Source organism: Gracilinanus agilis, chromosome 3, assembly GCF_016433145.1.
Source record: "Gracilinanus agilis isolate LMUSP501 chromosome 3, AgileGrace, whole genome shotgun sequence".
Classification (NCBI taxonomy): domain Eukaryota; kingdom Metazoa; phylum Chordata; class Mammalia; order Didelphimorphia; family Didelphidae; genus Gracilinanus; species Gracilinanus agilis.
Genome location: NC_058132.1, coordinates 450,433,201 through 450,452,605, shown reverse-complemented (window position 1 = coordinate 450,452,605; position 19,405 = coordinate 450,433,201). Strand labels below are relative to the sequence as shown.

Below are 19,405 nucleotides of genomic sequence, written 5' to 3'. Positions count from 1 at the left end.
AGTGAAGAGTGATTTCCCTTCCCTTCACAACCCCTAAACTGCAGCACCTCCTCCTGTCCTAAAAAGATTATTTTTTGCCAGAGTTCTTTTAGGCCTGGGCATTACGTTTTAGTGCAATTTTAAGTTTTAATAGCCTTACTAGCTGAAAACTGCACTGTCTTCTGGGACACTGCATAAAACAAGGAACCAGAGAACTCATTCGAATAAAACATTTTCGAATAATTAATAATTTATGGAAGTGTTTATTGACTTTACTTCGTTCAATCCTTATTTCTTTTATTCATATGCTTCGAAAGTGGCTTAAAATATGGTTATTTCTAGGACTGGATATTCTTTTCTTCCAAGGGCACAATCTGCAGCTGCCGGTGACCGAGCTTAGAGAAATAATAAGCTTTTCCAGCTTTAGATCGGGGATCACTGCACCGGGATAGAGCGTAGGAAGTCAGTGGACTAATGAGCGTTGAACTACAACTTCTACAATGCCCCGCGCCCATGTCCCCTTTCCCCAAACTACTCACCCACTCTTCCTCTTATCTATCGCCTACAACTCCCACAATACCTCGCGGTCTGCACGTGACATGGAGAGCTACTTGTCCAGGCTAGGGGCCGAGTGGACCGGGAGGGGAGGGATGGGGGAGATTAGGGGCGGGGCCCCGGTAAGGAGGAAGAGGGCGAGGCTAGGAAGTGCGTCAGAGGAGGAGCATAGGAGGCGTGTCCGCCGCTGGCCGAGCTGCAGGAAGTGCTGGATGGTGGCAGCCCAGGAGGATGGGTGGTGAGTCTGGCTCCGCTCGAGGTGGAACAGGACGGATCGGGGAGGGAGTAACGGGAGACCCCGGCCAGCTGGGGCACGCTGAGGGCGCATTCGCCTCGCCGCCTCTCCAGTTCTCAGGCACCAGCAGGTGTTGGGCGGGTCTTGGGGTCCTCAGGTCCAGTGGGGTGTGGGAGGGTCCTGTGGTCGCTTAGAGGTGCCTCGGGGGGAGGAGCCGGGAGGGGAGAAAGGGGAGGGAGGACCCGGTGTTTGCAGCTGGATCGCGCAGAGACCGCCTCTCTCCCTGTCCCCTCCCACTCCGCCCCCCTTCTTGCACAGCTGGATTTGGGATGTGGACCGGGGCACTTGTGGGACCCGCCCCGACCTCTCCTCCTCCATCCACTCCCTGAGATGAGAGCCCATTGGGCACGGGACACCCTCCTAGGCACGGTGGCCTTTTAAGGTTATTTGGGAATTCCAAGATGAAAAAGACTGGAGGAAAAAAGCGTGGAATTGAGGTGAATCTTAATTCTTGTCATTGCCCGGGTGCCCTCGTCCTGTTTCTCCCCCCTCCATTCTCTGAGTCATTTCCGATCTTCGCATCTCTTCAATCCTAGTTTTGTGAGGCTATTATTGTGATCTTCTTTTAAGTTGTTTTGTTCTCCTCACACCCTGTGTACTCGTTTGATTCAGCTTTGTTCATTTCAGTCATTTTACTGCAACCCTTGAGCATTGCTACTGATCTTAGCCTCTGACTGAAGGTCAGTAGGCAATATTAAATATTTACATAACTACAGAGAACTTGTTTCTTGCCCTGAGGATTTCGAGGGGTAGGGGAAAGATGGATCTGGAGATGTACTTGGGAGTTTACAAAAACTGTAGGGACTCGGGAAAGGCAGAGATGAAGGTGAAGAAATTAGTGAGATATTTATCTCTAAATGAATCAAAGGAGAGATTAATATCTAAAATAACTTGTATGTTTATTGTCCTATTTGCCACACTAAATTCAGATCAATGTTTCCCTCAGGATTTACCAAGAATTCTTTTTAAAGGAAACTTTCATAGATCATTGGAATCAGGCTCTGATTTCCATTGCTTCCATTTCCTGAGGAGTTCCAAAGGTCAGCATTCAAACAGAAACAAACATAAAACCTTACTAAACTTAGATATAAATTAGATGCAGAATTCTTAGAATTCACTAGCCCTCCTGTTAATTGTGTGGTTTTATTTATATTTATATATTCATTTGCTAAATGTAGGGAGCATTTCTAGTGGAAAGAACATGGAACTCTAGGAACCATCAAAACCTGGACATGAACAAAGGTTCATGACACTACTAGTAATTAACTTTAGGCAAGTCATTTTACCTCCATGGATTCCAATTTAATAATGTAATTGTATGAGATGTATTTAAATTTCTGTTCTGCCCCTTTTAGTTATTCATGACTTTGAAGAACTGGGATTCTGTATCCGTAATGCCCTGTGCTTGTTAGAATTTAAGAAGTACCTTATAATCATAATAACTTTTGTTTGAAAAGCCTTGATCAGTTATTGTTTGGTTGTATCCACCTCTTTGTGACCCAGATGACCATACCGTCCATGAGGTTCTCTTGGTAAAGATACTGGAGTGGTTTTCCATTCTTTTCTCCAGGGGAATGAGGCAAACGGGTAAAGAGACTTGCCTAGCAACACATAGTCAGATTTCAACTCAGGTCTTCCTGACTCCAAAGCCAGTCTTTTGTCCACCAAACTCCCTCAGTCAGTTAAGAAATCAGAAAAGCATTTACAGAATTTTTTATCCTGAAATCATATCTTATTCTTTAGAATTCAGGGATGAAATTCAACCATTGCCCATAATTAAGGTCACAAGCATTTATTTGACTAGAATAAGCATTCTTAATCTTTTTCATATCAGGAACCTTTTTAACCATCTCATGAAGACTGTGGGCCCTGTCTCAAAATATTTTTTAATAATTAAGAAAGCATCAAATTTTAATTAAGAGGTTAATGAAAATCAAGTTGTAATTTTTTCCCCTGTCCAAGTTCATGGACCTCCTGAAATCTATCCTCAGATCCTCTAGACTAAAGTATTGAGCTAGAGGATAAGAAAAGGAATTGTATGGTAATATTTTTTATCACATAATATTATGGGGGGAAAGCTGACTTGGCTTCTTGAAAGTTAACTTTTCTGTATTTCCCTTTTTTTTTCCTTTTAAAAGCAAAAGAACCTGAAAGCCAGAATGGATAACCGCTTTGCTACAGCACTGGTAATTGCTTGTGTGCTCAGCCTCATTTCTACCATCTATATGGCAGCATCAATTGGCACAGATTTCTGGTATGAATATCGAAGTCCAGCTCCAGAAAATTTCAGTGATTTAAACAAAATCAGAGATGAATTTTTTGACAGTGATCCTGATGAAAAGACTTATAATGACTTACTTTTCCGGTATAATGGAACAATGGGATTATGGAGAAGGTGTATCACTGTACCCAACAAAAGCATCTGGTTTAGCTCTCCAGAAAAGACAGGTATATATATTCTTCTAAAAAAATTTTTTTTCCTTCACCTATACCAAATGATTAACTTTGGTTTTGTAGTTACTAGACCATATCTGAAGATATTTTAATTCTTTATATTTGGGAATTTGTGCTGTATACATCTTTGGACTTAGCACAGCATCCTGACCATATTGAATTCAACACAAATTTATTAAATTATCATTTTTGTTCAGACCATTGTCCTATGTAAAATACCTTCTTAAAACGCATCCTATAGTACTATGCACATAGTGGCTATTCAACAATTATTACTGATTTCTGTGAAATCCTGAAACTGGGGAGTCAGGGGATCTATTGCCTTACTGGGGCATGCATTTGGAATATGGAGACCCCATTAAAACATCATACTTATTCATTGATGTTATTTATACCAGTATGATTGGATTTCAGGAGAATGTAAACTCCTTGAGAGAAGAGGCAATTTTTTTTTTCTGTGTTTTTGTTTTTTGGAGTGCATGTTATGATTAAATAAGACATGATCCCACTCTTTCATAGTTTTACTTAGGTGGGAGATATGAAAAATACAAGTAACTTTATTACAAAATATTACATGATAGTAAATGTAGGAGAGGTCCAGAATCCTACTGGAGAGCTGAGAAGGTAATAAACTGACTAAGAGGAACTGCAAAAGATTCACAGAGGACATGAGGATTTTAGCTTGGCTTTAAATAATGGGCAGGATTTCAGCAGGCAAAGGAGTTGTAGGGGTGGGGTTTGGTGAATTGCATTCTAGACCTTGAGAATAGTATGAGGAAAGGTAGAGGCAAGAAGATGTGGAAAGAATATGAAAATACTTTTTTTTTGCTAGTCCATTTTGACATGATGCTAGAGTAGGAGAGTGGTAAGAAATCAGACTGGGAAGATGGGAAGATGGGATAATGCTATATCATGTGTGAGACTTAACAATTTTTAATTTTGTTCTTTTGGAAGTCAGAAGTCATAGAATAATTCTGACTAGGGAAGTGACATGAGCAGATTAATCTGGCAACAGTATAAAAGGATAGATGGGTTGGAGACAGGAGGAAGTAAAGGTAGGAAGGCCAATTAGGTTATTGCATTAATTCAAAGAGGTGGTAATGATAGCCTGTATTAGGGAGCTGGCACTGGGAATAGAAAGTATAAGAAAGGTGCTAGCAGTGTAATAGATGTAGAATCTTTAGGACTTAGTAACTTAGTGGAAATGAGAGGTGAGAGAGAAAGAAGGTCAAAGATAAATCAAAGCTTTGAACATCGGAGGCTTAGTTTCAGGTTAAAGATAAGCCTGTTTTTGGACAAGTTGAGGTTGAATTTGAGGTGCTGGCAGAACATCCTAATCTAGATACATGCCTGTAACTTTGGAGACAGAATTATAAATTTGATTTTCTTTATACAGGTGATACCAAAATTCATAATAAATTATATTGCCAAAGGAGAGAGAAAAGAGGGAGAAAAAAATTGAACATAAGGTCACTCAAATCAGTGAATTTACCTTGAAAAAGTAACATTAAACTCCTCTGTACTTTTTCTCCCTTTCTTAAACTTTCCATGAACTTCACAGGAATTGTGAAGAAATAGTTTTAAAATCCTTCATAAAATACATTCCTGAAAATATAAAGATTGAAACCCTGAAACAGTATGAAGGAAATAGACTTACATCCAAAATCAAGCCTGTAAATATTTATCTCTGCTTTCTGCCAGGCAATTGCCTTGTGAAGTCTCTTTTTATTTTGGAAGACACAGTTCTTTATTCAAAGTTATATAATAATCAGTAGTTTTATAATGGACATTATTGTAGAACTCATTGTTTAATAAAAAGAAAGAAAAGTATTATGAAAGCAAAAAGTAACACTGACTAAAGATTTAATTTTCCAATTTACTCAAGAGCTTGCACTTAACATTTTTAAACTTCAATTGAATATTTAAAATGGGCTAGACCAGTGATGGGCAAACGTTTTAAAGAGGGGGCCAAAGGAAAGGAAATGCTCATTTGTCAGTCTGTTTCTAAGGCAACTCCTTCCTAGTTTCAATGTATTGTATCCTACTCATTGTATTCTTCAGATTAGGAATAATGCTTCAAGGCCAGCCAGCATCTGGCCTGGGGGCCATAGTTTGCCCATCACTGGGTTAGACATTTTCATTAGCCACGGCTACTTCTTTTGGCATTTCTGAATGGAAGTACTATAGACCTTGTAGTAGTGGTTGTTATTGAAGAACATCAGACTTGAGTAAGAATCAATGAGGTACTAAGTGTAGTACAGGAAGCCAAGGGGAAAGAGTTTGGTCAAGAATAGCACACATGCCGAACAGAAGTTCTGCAGTACCTTAAAATGGATTTTTTTTTTAAACCCTTACCTTCTGTCTCAGAGTCAATACTATGTATTGGCTCCAAGGCAGAAGAGTGGTAAGGGTAGGCAATGGGGGTCAAGTGACTTGCCCAGGGTCACACAGCTGCGAAGTGTCTGAGGCCAGATTTGAACCTAGTAAATGGATTTTTTTTTTTGCTGATGGTCACAATGTGCAATTGTACTACATCTCATCCTAGGCCTTTCCTTCTGTCTTTATTTCTTTTCCCTTCTTTTACTTGGAAAAAACAAAACAAAACAAAACTTTCCCATCAATATTTTAAACCTGCTAGTGACAATAATAGCATTCATATGCTTTTACCCCATGCAGCACTAAACCCTGTAGTTGTTCCACATTTCCATAATTTTTAAATTAGTTACCAAAAGGATTGATTGTTAAATGTTTGTGATGAAAAGAACAAGTAATCATTGTTACTTTTGTTCCAGAGTCATCTGACATGATCACAGAATGTTTCAGTTTGACACTGTCAGAACAGTTCATGGATAAGTATGTAGACCCTGGAAACCACAATACTGGGATTGATCGACTCCGGACCTGTGAGTAATTTGATCATAATGAAAGTTTGGGAAAAATGGAAAAGAAAATTTTCGCCATCTTATGTTACATTTAGTAAGTGCATGAAAAGCTTTTCCTGCTTAGCAACTTGCACAAGGCACTTAGCATTTAAAATAAACTTCCTCATTTGTAAAGTGAGCTAAAATAATAATATTTATCCTATCTCCTTCAAAAGATTATGAGGATCAAATGCAAATTTATGTGAAAGGCAAAACAGTGCTGCCTTAAAAAAGCAATTCAACTCAACAAACATTTTTCAAATAACTATCACTGTACTAAGTGCTGGGGACACAGAGGAAAAAAAAATCTCTTCTCCCTTGCTTTCTACTTCACAGAAGTAAACTGATATGTGGTGTAATGCAAAGTAAATAGTAATTTTTTGGAAGAATCAGGATAGGACTGTTGTAGGAGATAGCTCTTGAACTGAACCTGGTAGGAAGTTGGGGTGGGGTACCAAGAGGCAGAAATCTAGAGAGAAAACATTCTAGTTTTTGGACCAGTTTTTGCAAAGGCAGAATTCTCATGTTCAGAGAATGGCAAATAGATCAGTTTGATCAATATACAGTGTACATGAAGGGAATAGAGTGTAATAAGCCTAAAAAGACAAGATGGAATGAGATGTGAAGACCTTTAAACTCCAAGCAAATATTGTATTTTATCCTAGAGACAATAGGGAGTTACTGAAGAAAATTGAAGAAAGGAGTGACACTGTTGGGTCAGTATTTTAGTAATAACACTTTCGCTATTTTTGGATGATAGCACATTGGAAAAGGGAAGGATTGAATACGGGGTAAGAGGCTTAAAATAGTTGATTTGAGAGATGATGAAGACCTAAAACAGGATGGTTGTGGAATAAATAGGGGAAAAGGAATGAATTGGAAAGATATTAGAGTGACAGAATTGATAGAACTTGGTAGCTGATTGGATATGGGATGCGTGAAAGTGAAGAGAATAAGAGAGAGCTGGAAGGATGATAGAGGCCTTTAAAGAAATGGAATTAAGAAGAGTGTTAGCTTTAGGAATGTGGTGTATTTGTGTTGAGTTTGAGGTGTCTATGAGGCATTGTAGGTGGAGATGTCTAAGGGCAGTTGGAAATGTAATATTGAAGCTTAAGAGAAAGATGAGGGATAGATATGCTAATTTGCATATCTTCAGCAGAAATAATATGTAACTCATGGGAGTGGATGAGATCATCAAGAGTAAGCATGAGGAGAAAAAATCCCCCGTATAGAACCCTAGGTGGATAGGGTGAGGCATGGAGGTGGTACTACAAAGACTAAGAATGATTGGGGGGCAGGTAGAAGACACAGCAGCAGTGTCACAAAAACCCAGGGAGGATTATTCTGAAAGAAGGGATACTCTACAGAGGCAAATGGGACCAAAATGTCAAGAAAGATGAGGGCTGAGAATAGACCTTTGGACTTAGCAGTAAGGAAATTATTGGCCTTGTTGGAATGAGTAGTTTCATTTCAGTGGAAGAAAAGTGGCCACAACCAATGTTAATGGCTTTCAAAGAAATTCTGATTATGAAAGAAAGGAGAAAGAAAGGATGATAGTTTGAGGGTTTAGTGACTTCTAGGGGAGGGTGTTTTAAGGATTGGGAAAGCTCAGAAGAAGCCAGTTGATAATTTGAAAGTTAAAGAAATAGAGTGAATCAGTATATGAGCAGATTCCCTTAGGAAACAAGAGAGGATTAATACAACTAGAGGGGAGGTTGTGTTCGCAAGAAAAAAACACCTTTTCTGAGATGCAGAGGACAGAGTCAGGGAATGATGTTAAAGTGATGTGAAGGGTAGAACTGGGGAAAGGGAAAAGAGTTCTCCATTTGTGGTGCCATTTTTTTCGGTTGCTTAAAGGAAAAGGTTTGGACAGGTTTGGGAATGTTATAGTAAATCAGAGAAGGATTACTGTGAGGGCCCACTTGAGATTAAATAAAGTAATAGTGATTTGCCCTGAATTTTTAGTTAAATGTCCTAGGTTTAAATCTTGCCTGTGTCATGTGCTGCAATACTCAAGGCCACTTGTATAACCTCCTAGTTTCCTCATCTGTGAGATTAGAAGAGTTGGACTTGGCCTTTCCAACTTAAAATCTATGATATACTCACTTTTTGCTTCTACAATTGAAATTCTTCATGTAAATGTTATGACTTTCTTAGAGATCCATTAAGAACTTTTGCAGTGTTTTATGAGGTAATCTATCCTGGTCAAAGTTTGAATATTTTTGAAAAGACTTAACATTTGAACTTTCTTATCTTTAAATAAAATTGTTCCTTAGAGATTTGTAACATGGAAGAAATTTCTACTTGAGAAAACACTATGGCAAGATGATAACCTTTCTCTCTTACTCTCTTCCCTCTCTCTTTCCTCTTTCCCCCTCCATCCTGTTCCTGTCTCTCAGATCTTTGGCGCTGTCAATTCCTTTTACCTTTTGTTAGCCTAGGCTTGATGTGCTTTGGGGCTTTGATTGGACTTTGTGCCTGCGCCTGCCGGAGTCTGTATCCCACTATTGCCACAGGAGTCCTTCATTTCCTTGCAGGTGAGTGTCATCTTTTAGTGTACTTGAACTTTTAACCTTAACTTAAGGGCCTTTTATTTGTGATTCATGAACTGCCACATTCCAGCGTCATGTTGAGACACCAGTGATTTTACTACCTAACTATGTGGTGTTTTTCCTCTTCCCCTCCCAATCAGGTCTGTGTACACTGGGCTCAGTGAGTTGCTATGTTGCTGGGATTGAACTACTTCATCAGAAGCTGCCGGTACCTGAGAATGTGAAGGGTGAATTTGGTTGGTCCTTCTGCCTAGCTTGTGTCTCAGCCCCCTTGCAGTTCATGGCTGCTGCACTCTTCATCTGGGCTGCCCGTACCAACCGAAAAGAGTACACATTAATGAAGGCCTATCGGGTGGCATAGATGGGCTGCAACTTCAATTACAGTTTGCTACACGACAGTATTTTTTAATGTTCATCTTATTCTCATATCTTTTTCCTTCCTCTCTTGCCTTTTCTACCCACTGTGGACACAATTCCATTTTGGATATTTTTTTGCATTGTTTTTCTTTATTAATTTTAAATTTATGTGGTAGTCTTTGAGAATTTACACCCTTCATATGTCCAAATAGATCTAGAACCCAGAGTCCAGAAAAGAGAGTTTAGTAGATGTAGAGCTTAAATTTAGGTGTAAAGAGGCTGATGTAAAGCAAGCTTAACAAATAACTTCTAAGAGACTTTTAGGTAAAGGTTAATTTCCGAGTATTTATGTTGAATTTATGATACTCTATTTCAGAAGTCTCTTATGATTGTCATAACTTCTTTAGTTTTGCTGTTGTGTAGAACCTGTCATCCATGAATATTAGTGCTGTTTTCAAATGTTACTTAAACATGTGATGGAGAAAAGATGAGTCACATCTCTCTAACCTTTGAAGTGTAGCTTTATCTGAGGTGAATACAGCAGCTCTTATAAACTGCATTGTGCATAAAATCTTTGAGCAAGGATGTGAAAATATATATTTTTTGTTTATGAATCCATAGTACCAGTACTGGAATTTAGCTCAAACAGCAGGGTATTAACTTTTTACTCATATTAAAATTTCAGTGTCCTGATCACCTTCCTCATACACAGTCTTATTGAAAGATAACAATGTTTTCTAAAAGTATGTTGGGGTCAGGGAATTGAATGCCCCAGCTGCCATCCAAGACAGTTAACTACTTCTTCATCAGAATATTTATCCAGAAGAAGGTTATCTCCCCCCGACCCCCCCAATCTAAGGCTTTGGCTGCCTATTAACAATTGTGGTCTTTATTTCCTGTGATGGAATGAGGTGCCTTTCCTCACCAGACCTCTTCATGGACATGTCAGCATTGTTTAATTTCTTCTAATTCAGTTATTTTTATAAATATGTGTATAAACTTTTGAACTTTTAAAATCCTATTTATTTATTCCATTTCTGTAGAACATGGCAGGTTTTTTAAAGAAAATGTAACATAGTAATTTCTTACCATGTCCCAAATATGTTGTTTAAAAAATAAAATCAAATCAGAAAAGATGTTTTCTGAGGTGTTTTCCAAGTGTCTCTGTTTTAGTATCATGAAGAAAATGCAGAAATTAAAAGTGAGCAGGCACTACCAGTTAATTGTGATCACAATTAGCCAGGGCAAAAATGTGAGCTAGTGAACTGGGTTGGCCTTTTTATTTAAATAGACAACTTATATTCATCTCATTATCCAGACCAGTGTGGGATCGCAATTTGGTAATTCATTTGCTTTCTAGTTTTCTTTTAAATTAAAAAATTTTCTCCTTCACCTAGAGTGAACGAATCAGTCAATCAACAAACATTCATTCAGTACTTGGCATATACCAGATACTGTGCAGATGCAGAAAAATAGAATGAAGTAATTCCTACTCTCAGATTCAAAACAAAGCAAAATTTAAGTGGCGTTATTGCATATCCTTACTTGTTCAAATTCCTTCTAAAATTTTGCCTCTGCTCAATGAATATAGGAAAACAAGCCTTGTCTTGAAAGGCACATATTTCTATTTTATGCAGCACTTGTAAAATGAAAGATATTTACAGCAGCATTCCCTTATGGCTAAAGGGACAACAGCATTGATCTTTTTCACTCTATAAAGATTTTTGAGTTACCAACTTTGTGAGAAAGTCAGCTAGGCTCCTGACATATCACAAAGTATATTGTTTCTTATTAAATTTCCCTCATTCTTGTTACATTAATCTACTCTTAAGTTGTGATAGTGACATTCCACCTTAGAAAGTAGAATAGATAACCATTTATGTTTAATAAGGTTCCAAACCTCCAAGCAAATTGCCAAATCTGTTTAATGATATTTTATCTTTTTTTTTTTTTTTAAAACTCTTACCTTCCATCTTAGAATCAATACTTGTATTGGCTCTAAGGTGGAAGAGTAGTAAGGTTTAGGCAATTGGAGTTAAATGATCTGCCCAGTTACTCAGCAAGGAAGTGTCTGAGGCCACCTTTGAAACCAGGACCTCCTGTCTCCAGGCCTGACTCTCTACAGAGCCCTCTAACTGGTCCCTCCACCCCCTTTAAACCCTTACCCTCTATCTTAGAATCAATATTAAGTATAAAGTGCCAAGACAGAAGAGTGCAGTATGAGCTTGGCAGCTGGTTTTTGTAAGTTCTGAACTGGGTTGTGACCTGGGAAGTGAACATCTCTATCATGGGGAATTTTGTGCCTCCTCTATCCCACCATTCCTGGAACATTCAATATAACCTTGCGCACACATTGGGTTGTTGCCCATAGATGCTTGCTGGAATATCAGAGAGAACATGCTCGCTTCTCTACTTGGCACCAAACATTCTGCATTTCAGGATATAATTAATGTGACTTGTCCTAAGTCACACAATATGCATTCTAAATTTGGTGACTCCCCACTAGGTCCTCTATTGGTGGTAGATAACATGTGTTTGAAACTGAAGAGATAACCAAATGTGCCTGCTTACCACTTACTCAAAAAAAAAAAAATCAAGAAATTTATTTTTAATTTTCAAATGTCTAGGTCACCAAATTGTTTCATCTTCTTGGTTTGAATATTTTCCAACTAATTTTTTTTATTAGACTGTGGACAGGGAAAGGAAGATAAATCCTAGTCAATTTGGAGTAGTGATTGGTCTCTTAGACAGCAATAACCATAGGAGAAAAGGATGAAACCTAGCTTCTTATCTCAACATAACCCTGTCAACTATTATAATAGGTTGATCTGTGATTGTTAATCATTTGTTACAGCAAAAGCTAGTCTGTGTTGATTTTGTATAATATTCATAAAGATAGTGTTATCATGAAGTTGGAAAGATGATAAATTCAGTGTAGCTCTCACACATTTTTAGCTGCACTCCTAATAGGGTTAAGCTATCTTCAGAGTGATTTTTGCTATAATAATTGCTGTAGCAGATGTGTGATATTTGTGGGCATAACAGATTTTTCAGCTGTTCCACAGTATTATACAGTGTGGTGACTTGGCCTAAAGTTAACGTGAAGGTAAATCTAGGACATTTCCATTCACCTCAGAAATCCACAAGAAAAAGGTCTGTCTTTCAGCAATTTTTGCAGTGCTTTAATTTGTATCTTAAGATTCCATAAATATTAAAGGAGTAACAGGAGCATATAACTTTTATATCCTTCCAGCCTAATATTTTTTAGGCTTTAAGGGCTTCCTTTAAGCAGCCACAAAAGCTACAAAATATAAGTTGTTAGGAATTAGAATTTTAAAAGGACAGAAAATGCCATAGCAGAGAACAGATGCCAAAATTGTTTCAAAAGCTAGTTAAAAAAGTCTATAGAAGATAATTTAATAGATCAACCTATCTAGTCATATTTTGTGTTACATGATTGAGATGATCATAACATGGAAATTAAAAATCTGTATAGTATCCCTTATAGATCATATAAACTATCGAATTTCACAGTAATTTTATTAGTCATGTTAAAATACAGGTCTCATCCTACATACTTTTCAGTATGAGAGCATGTTTTGATCATATTGTCAGGGTTTCTCTCTTGCCAATATTTAAATTTACTTCTTTAGTTTAAACCGGTTTTCGCCTCTCCTAACCACTCCCTCAGTTTTGTAGCTGCTGGGTGGAACTTTGATGGTGTAGATTCAGTCAATGAGTACAACATGGCTATGACACAGTCACAACATTCTGTCCTCCACCCTCCACTCCAGGAAATAATGATTCATAATGATTACCCTACTTACAAATGAACCAAGAATAACAATGTTTATTTTGAATTAACTCTTCACTTCTATGCACTGGGATTTGTGAACTCAACATTGATGCTCTTCTACCATTCTGTCATAAATGGATAAAACATTTAACTCTATTCCTTCCTAGGTTCTTCCCACAAATCTACCTTGTATATAACAATTTCATCAGACTTACGCTGTGGTAGTCATTGTAGACAGAATCTTGGTCATGGAAAGGACTTCTGAGATCATCTAGCCCAATCCATATCTGAACAAAAAAAATCCCCTATGCTGTGCCAGTCATCAAACCTTGACTTGAAGACCTTCATTTCATTTGTGGATAACTAGTTGTTAGGAAGCCTTCCTTGTATCAATCCTAAATTCTCCTTTTCGTAACTTTTACCCACTATTCCTGTCTGGGAGCTAAACGACAACAAAAAAATCTAATCCCTCTTCCACATCACATCCTTCTCATAAGGCATGATCTCACAGATTTCCATAATTCTAGATGCCCTCTTCTGGACGCATCAAAATTCATTCTGAGACAGGGTCTCCAGAAGTGAACTTAATAGTTAAGATTGTGGCCTGACAAGTTCACATGTATGCAGCAGGACATATATATACCTCATTGAATGTAGCATAAGATGGCTTTAGCCATTTTGGTTTCCAAGTCACGCTTTTGACTTATATTAAAAGTTTGTGATCCATTTAAATAGACCAGATTTTCAGAGGAACTGGAAGAGAATGCTATGCACCATGACTTCCCCTTTATACTTAAAAAATTGATATTTTTAACTCTAGTGCCAGATGACATTTATCCTTATGAAATTTCATCTTAGAAAGTAATGTTATAGCCTATCAAGATCTTTTGACATATTAATTCTGTCACACAATCTATTAGCTATCCTTTTCAGCTTTGTCATCTGCAAATTTAATAACTGTGCCATATATGCCTTTATCAAAGTCATTGTTAAAAAAATATATATATATATGTATATATATATAAACACAGAGCTCAGGTCAGATTTCTGGGCCACTCCACTAGATAGTACTTTCCAAGGTGATGTCAAACTGCTTGCTTTTTGGATCCAACCATTGAACTAGCTCTGACCTTACCTAATTGTACTGCTACCTAGTTCACATCTCTCCATCTTTTCTATAAGAGTTGAAAGAGATTTTGTCTGATGCTTTTCTAAAATCTAGGTAAACAATACACTAGTATAGTGACCCTGACAAAAAAAGGAAATGAAGTTAGCCTGCTATATGCTGTGCTGAACATTGCTTCCTTTTCTATATATTTATTAACTATTACTTCAATGATTTCTTAAAGAATTTTGCTAAGAACTGAAATCAAGGGGACTAATCTATAATTTATAGGGAAAAAAATCAGGATATTTACCCTTTAAAAATATATTATCTCTCCCATTCTCCATGGATATTTCAGAGACCACTAGTAGTGACTTAGAAATTATGGCTACCATGTCTTTCCACACCCTAGGTTGTAGTTCAACAGTTTGGGTGACGAACTCATAATAATTAGCCAGGTACTATATTAGGACTTGACTTGGCTAAAGTCACAACTCCATATTGGTCAATTTTTACTGACCTTTCCATTCAAAAAGATCTTTCATTTTGAGATGACTAATAAAACATGAGCCAGTTCAAAAATCAGTCAGCCATGCCCTCTCTCTGCAGTTCTTTATCATTTCATCACTGCCCTCATTAAAATTCTCTTCCCATTTTGCTTCTTCTCTTTTTCCCAGTACAGCTTTAAAGCAAAACAAAACCCTTTTTGTAATCCTTAGCTTTCATTGCCAGCCTCATCTCACTCTGAGCTTTCAGATTCCAATAGGATTTTTATAGTATTACACTGTTTTTGTATTCATCCTACATTGCCTATTCCTGCTGTTATATTCTGTTCATCTCTTTTAAGAATCTAAATTGGTCAATGAGTTCCCTGTACATCCCTTTAAATTCCTTAGATGACTCTCCCATTTTCTTCCTTATTAAAATTATTTCTATTTGTGTCTTCAGAATTTCTTTCTTGAGAGTTTCCTATCCTTTTGGAATGATTTCTTCTATATTTTATACCATGAAATCTTACTTAATATTTTTCTGAATTCTTTGAAATCTGCTCTTCTCAGACACAGGATATGTGAAAGACTGTCTGACTTCTGTCTTTTCTATCACAGATTTTAAGATAGTATTAATTTTCACTCAAAGTTTCCATCATTTGTACAATAGCAATAGATTCCTTGGTTAAGACTGAAATTGACGTTTTCCCTTAGCAGTTTCTCCAGTATCTGAAAAAAAAGATTATCATTGAGGCAAGTAAAAAACTTATTAGCTGTTTTGCTTTCTTCAGAGAGAGTACCAGCAAATGTTTCTATAATTGAAGTCCCCATTACTATTTCTCTAATTACTGTTCTCAGTCCTCTATGCTAAGCTTGTGATCTGTTTCCAGTACTCCTTATCTGCTTCCTAAATCTCTCTGCCCAAGTGGGTCAGTAGTATATTGTCATGATAATATTGTTTAAATTTCTGCCATTGTTGATCTTAAACCTGGTGTTTTTCTCTCGTTCCTTGATTTCCCCAAATGTGCATTTCTTAATTTTCTTTCCTACTTTGTCCCCACTACTTCCAATCTGTCCCTTTTATATATTCTGTGTCTTTTGAATGAAATATATCTTTCCATTTCATCCATATCCCAAACAGAGGACTCATCCCAAGCCTCAGTGATGGCTATACTATCAGATTCACCTCCATATGTAACTTACTTATTAGCCATTTTTTTTTTTTGCATTTGACTACTGTCATCTGAAAAAAACCAACAGATTTTATTGCTAGCTCTTTTCTTGGGCCTTGTTGGCAATAAATTTCTGAGCATTGTTACACTGTTCTTTCTCTTCTCTATGGTATATAACTTGATATACATCAGCAGTGTTCTCTCTTCCCCCTTTTTTTTTTAACAGTTTGTTTATTTGGATTTTCAAGTTTAAAGGGAAAAGCACCGTCAGGCTAGAAACCTGTTATTACTTTATAAATTTTGGTCTAAATACCCTAATCTTTTTCTCAAATATCATCTGAACTATTTACTTCTCTATCTGAAGCACTTGCCTTAGATGGACAGTAGGGGCAAAGAGGTCTCTGCACTTTTAAGTTTTCGGGGTTTTGTCTAAGATTTTGTCATCTTTTGTAGTGTTTTCTAGGTTCCTTCTATTAAGTATCATTGATATACACCTGAATCAGCAGAATCAGTGAGCAATGATCTGGTTTGACAAGTTGGGAGTTTCTTATGCCCATCCTGGATATATACTTCCAAAAGACAACAGACTTCAGGTTGACAAAGAGCTCTCTCAGCTACCATTACCTCACATTCTCCTTTTTTTTGGAGGACCAGTTGCTCCTCCCCCCTTCTTTGAGAATAGTTTTAAATCTATTACTTAGCTGGGTTTATTGGCCCTTTCCCCCTTTCTCAGCTGTCTCATTTTTTCCACCTCCCAACTTAATCACATAGACTAGTGTTGCTCTATCTTTTGTCAGATACTTTGACATTTTTACACTGAAGACTCTCTAATAAGGTGGAGAGTTATTCAAGATTTGTCTTGAATCTCTTTACCTTTTCTTCTAGGAGTGAATCCAGACTAACTTTTGAGCAATAGATTAGAGTCATTGAGATGTGGCAGATATACCACCAACATTGTAGACTAATTTTCTTTATTCTCTATTCTTACTGGGAGTAACATGCTCAGTCCCTCATCTTTCTTGCTTGTTGCCAAAATTATGGAAAGTATGTGGCAAACTTTTTGTAGAAAACTGAAGTTGTCATTCTCATTCTCAAATTATCAGCACTTTTCCACATGATTAGCACCTTTTTTAACCTTGCAAAATGCTTTCACAATCATGACTGATTTCCAATCTTTTATTCTTTTATCTTACTAACTTGTCTTTTTAAAAAAAATCTTGACTTCACTTTCTTCTTCCTCTCCTCCCTGGTTTCTTCTCAAATCACTTTCTTTCTTCATCTTCTTCAATGCAAGCCCTTCTCTTTCTTCTTCTCCCTCTATTCTCTTTTGGACCTTCTACTTGTATCTTTCTCCTATAATCTTTATCCTCTTTAGCTTTCTTTATTTGTCTGTAATCTTTTTCCTTCTCAAGTCCCTTCTCAAGTTATCAATCTTTACCTTCTTGAAATTGCTGAATGCCTTCAAAAGTCTTCCACCTAAATCTTTCACAATTTTTTTTTCACTTCAAATTATCCTGCTTTTCTCATACAAACTTCTCCCAGCATGGCTTAATTTTTAAATTGAATTTAATTTTTAACTAGTAAGCATTTGTTTTCTTTCCCTTCTACCATCCCATAATAAAAAAATAAGAAAAATTCCACTTAATAGATACGCACAGTTAAGGACTGGGAAGCCTATATGAACTGATTCAATGTAAAATGAACAGAAAATAATTTTTATTGTAACAATAATAGTGTAAAAATGAACAATTTAAAACAACTTAAAAACTCTGATCAACCCAATCACCAACTAACTATAGAATTTAGCAATGATGTTCCTGTGTATTTTCATCTTTGGGTTTCTTTGAGGTGGTAATCAGTAGATCCATTTCCATTTTACCCTCTGATTCTAGAATTTCTGGGCAGTTTTCCCATGAAGATTTCTTGGATTATAGTGCCCAAATTCTTTTTTTGATTTTAACTTTCCAGGAGTCCAACTATTCTTATATTATCTCTCTGATCTATTTTCATGTTTTATGATTAGGTATTTCATATTCCTTTCTATTATTTCATTATTTATTATATTATTATTATTTCTATTATTTCATTCTTTTGATTTTACTTTATTATTTCTTAGGCTTAGGAAATCATTAGCTTCCCCTCATCCAATTATAGTTCTTAATACATTGTTCTTTTTTTTCTGTGAGTTTCTGGATCTTTTTTTCCATTTAGGTGGTCTTTCTTTCATAATTTTCTTGCATTCTCACATATATTTTTTTTTTTACTTTTTTTTTTAAACCCTTGTACTTCGGTGTATTGTCTTAGAGGTGGAAGAGTGGTAAGGGTGGGCAATGGGGGTCAAGTGACTTGTCCAGGGTCACACAGCTGGGAAGTGGCTGAGGCCGGGTTTGAACCTAGGACCTCCTGTCTCTAGGCCTGACTCTCACTCCACTGAGCTACCCAGCTGCCCTCACATATATTTTTCTAATTTTTAATCAAACCTCTTTTATTTGTTTTTTTTTTTTTGAGGTCTTTTTAGTTTCTCCAAAAGCTCTTTTTGAGCCTGTGGTCATTTATTGTATTTCTTTGCTGTTTTTGAAGTAGATATTTTTACCTCACTGTCCTCTCAGTTTCAGCTGAGGTCTTCTCTGACCCCATAATGGCTATCAATAATTGGGTTCTTTCTCCTTTGCTTGCTCATTTTTATTTATTTATTTTTAAAATTTCAGTGGCCGGGCCAATAGATTTAATAATTGACTTTTTGCTAGAATCACAGGGATTCCTAATGTGTTGTGATATGCTACCTCAGGATTCAGGATTTTTTTGTGTGTTCACTTTTCCCTAGGTCCTATTTAGTTATTCCAGTTTTTATAGTCCAGGTTTAGATGCATTCCTGATCTCCAACTCAAACTTCAATACATGATTTACCTCAGATGTTCCAACCAGATCCCATGAGCAGTTTTGTCATTGCAACTTCAAGCAACCAATCTGCCTCCTGCTGTGGCAACGGCTAGGAACTCCACTCTCCTGGGAGTGATCACAGCTGATAAACACCCAGTCCTTCAACATCCAAGCTGACCAGTGTGTGCTCCTTCCTCATTCCTATTCTCCTACTGCCACAACCAGGCTAGAGGTGCATTCCTCTGCCTCCAGAGTCCCCAGATGGTTCGCAGTGAGGTTTGAGGCCTGTAGCCTCTAGATTCTGTGGTGTCCACTCTTTCAACCCCCACCTATGGGCCAGTAGGGGTCTTTGGAGCTAAGGCTTAGGCAGATATAACTTCTCCTGTGACCCTCTGCCTCTAGGTTCCAGGGACATTCTCTGGGATGCAAGGTGTAGAACTCAGCAAATAAGGGGAAATTATCAATTCTGCCTCCAGTGACTGCCTTGTTGATTTCACTGTTTGCTCTGATCCTGTTCCCAGGGCCTATGGTGGTGGGGCTGAGGCAAGGGAAGTCAGAAACCTTCCCCCCTAGTTATCCCTGGTTGTTCAACTTCACTCCTGACTCCTGTTGGATTTTTTTTTTTTAACTTTTCTCATTGATTCTGGGGAGTTCTTTTTGGTTATTTGTGTGGTGGGGTATTAGGAGGGCAAGGAAGCTTCACACCCTTCTATGCCATCTTGCCACAATCAAGAATAAAATCCATCTTAAAAGAATGATGAAAAATCACATAAAAAACCTGTTAGTAGATAGACATAAGGGCGGGAAGTGAGGGAAAAAACTTTCCATAACTTTTATCAGTTCCTAAATTT

The 19,405-nt window shown here is 37.3% G+C and overlaps 1 protein-coding gene across 2 annotated transcripts; it reads left to right on the top strand.

The window, feature by feature from the left end:
* Positions 1-719: 719 nt before the first annotated feature.
* CLDND1 (claudin domain containing 1) lies at positions 720-10,240 on the top strand. Of its 2 annotated transcripts, XM_044666947.1 has the most exons (6): positions 753-772; positions 1,088-1,266; positions 2,968-3,277; positions 6,076-6,186; positions 8,604-8,741; positions 8,897-10,240. In XM_044666947.1, exons 2-6 carry the CDS (start codon positions 1,231-1,233, stop codon positions 9,115-9,117), a joined length of 816 nt encoding a protein of 271 aa, XP_044522882.1. In that variant the 5' UTR covers positions 753-772; positions 1,088-1,230; the 3' UTR covers positions 9,118-10,240. The 2 variants fall into 2 exon arrangements, with proteins under 2 accessions (XP_044522883.1, XP_044522882.1); XM_044666948.1 differs by lacking the exon at positions 1,088-1,266 and having other exon boundaries at positions 720-772.
* The last annotated feature ends 9,165 nt before the right edge of the window (positions 10,241-19,405 follow it).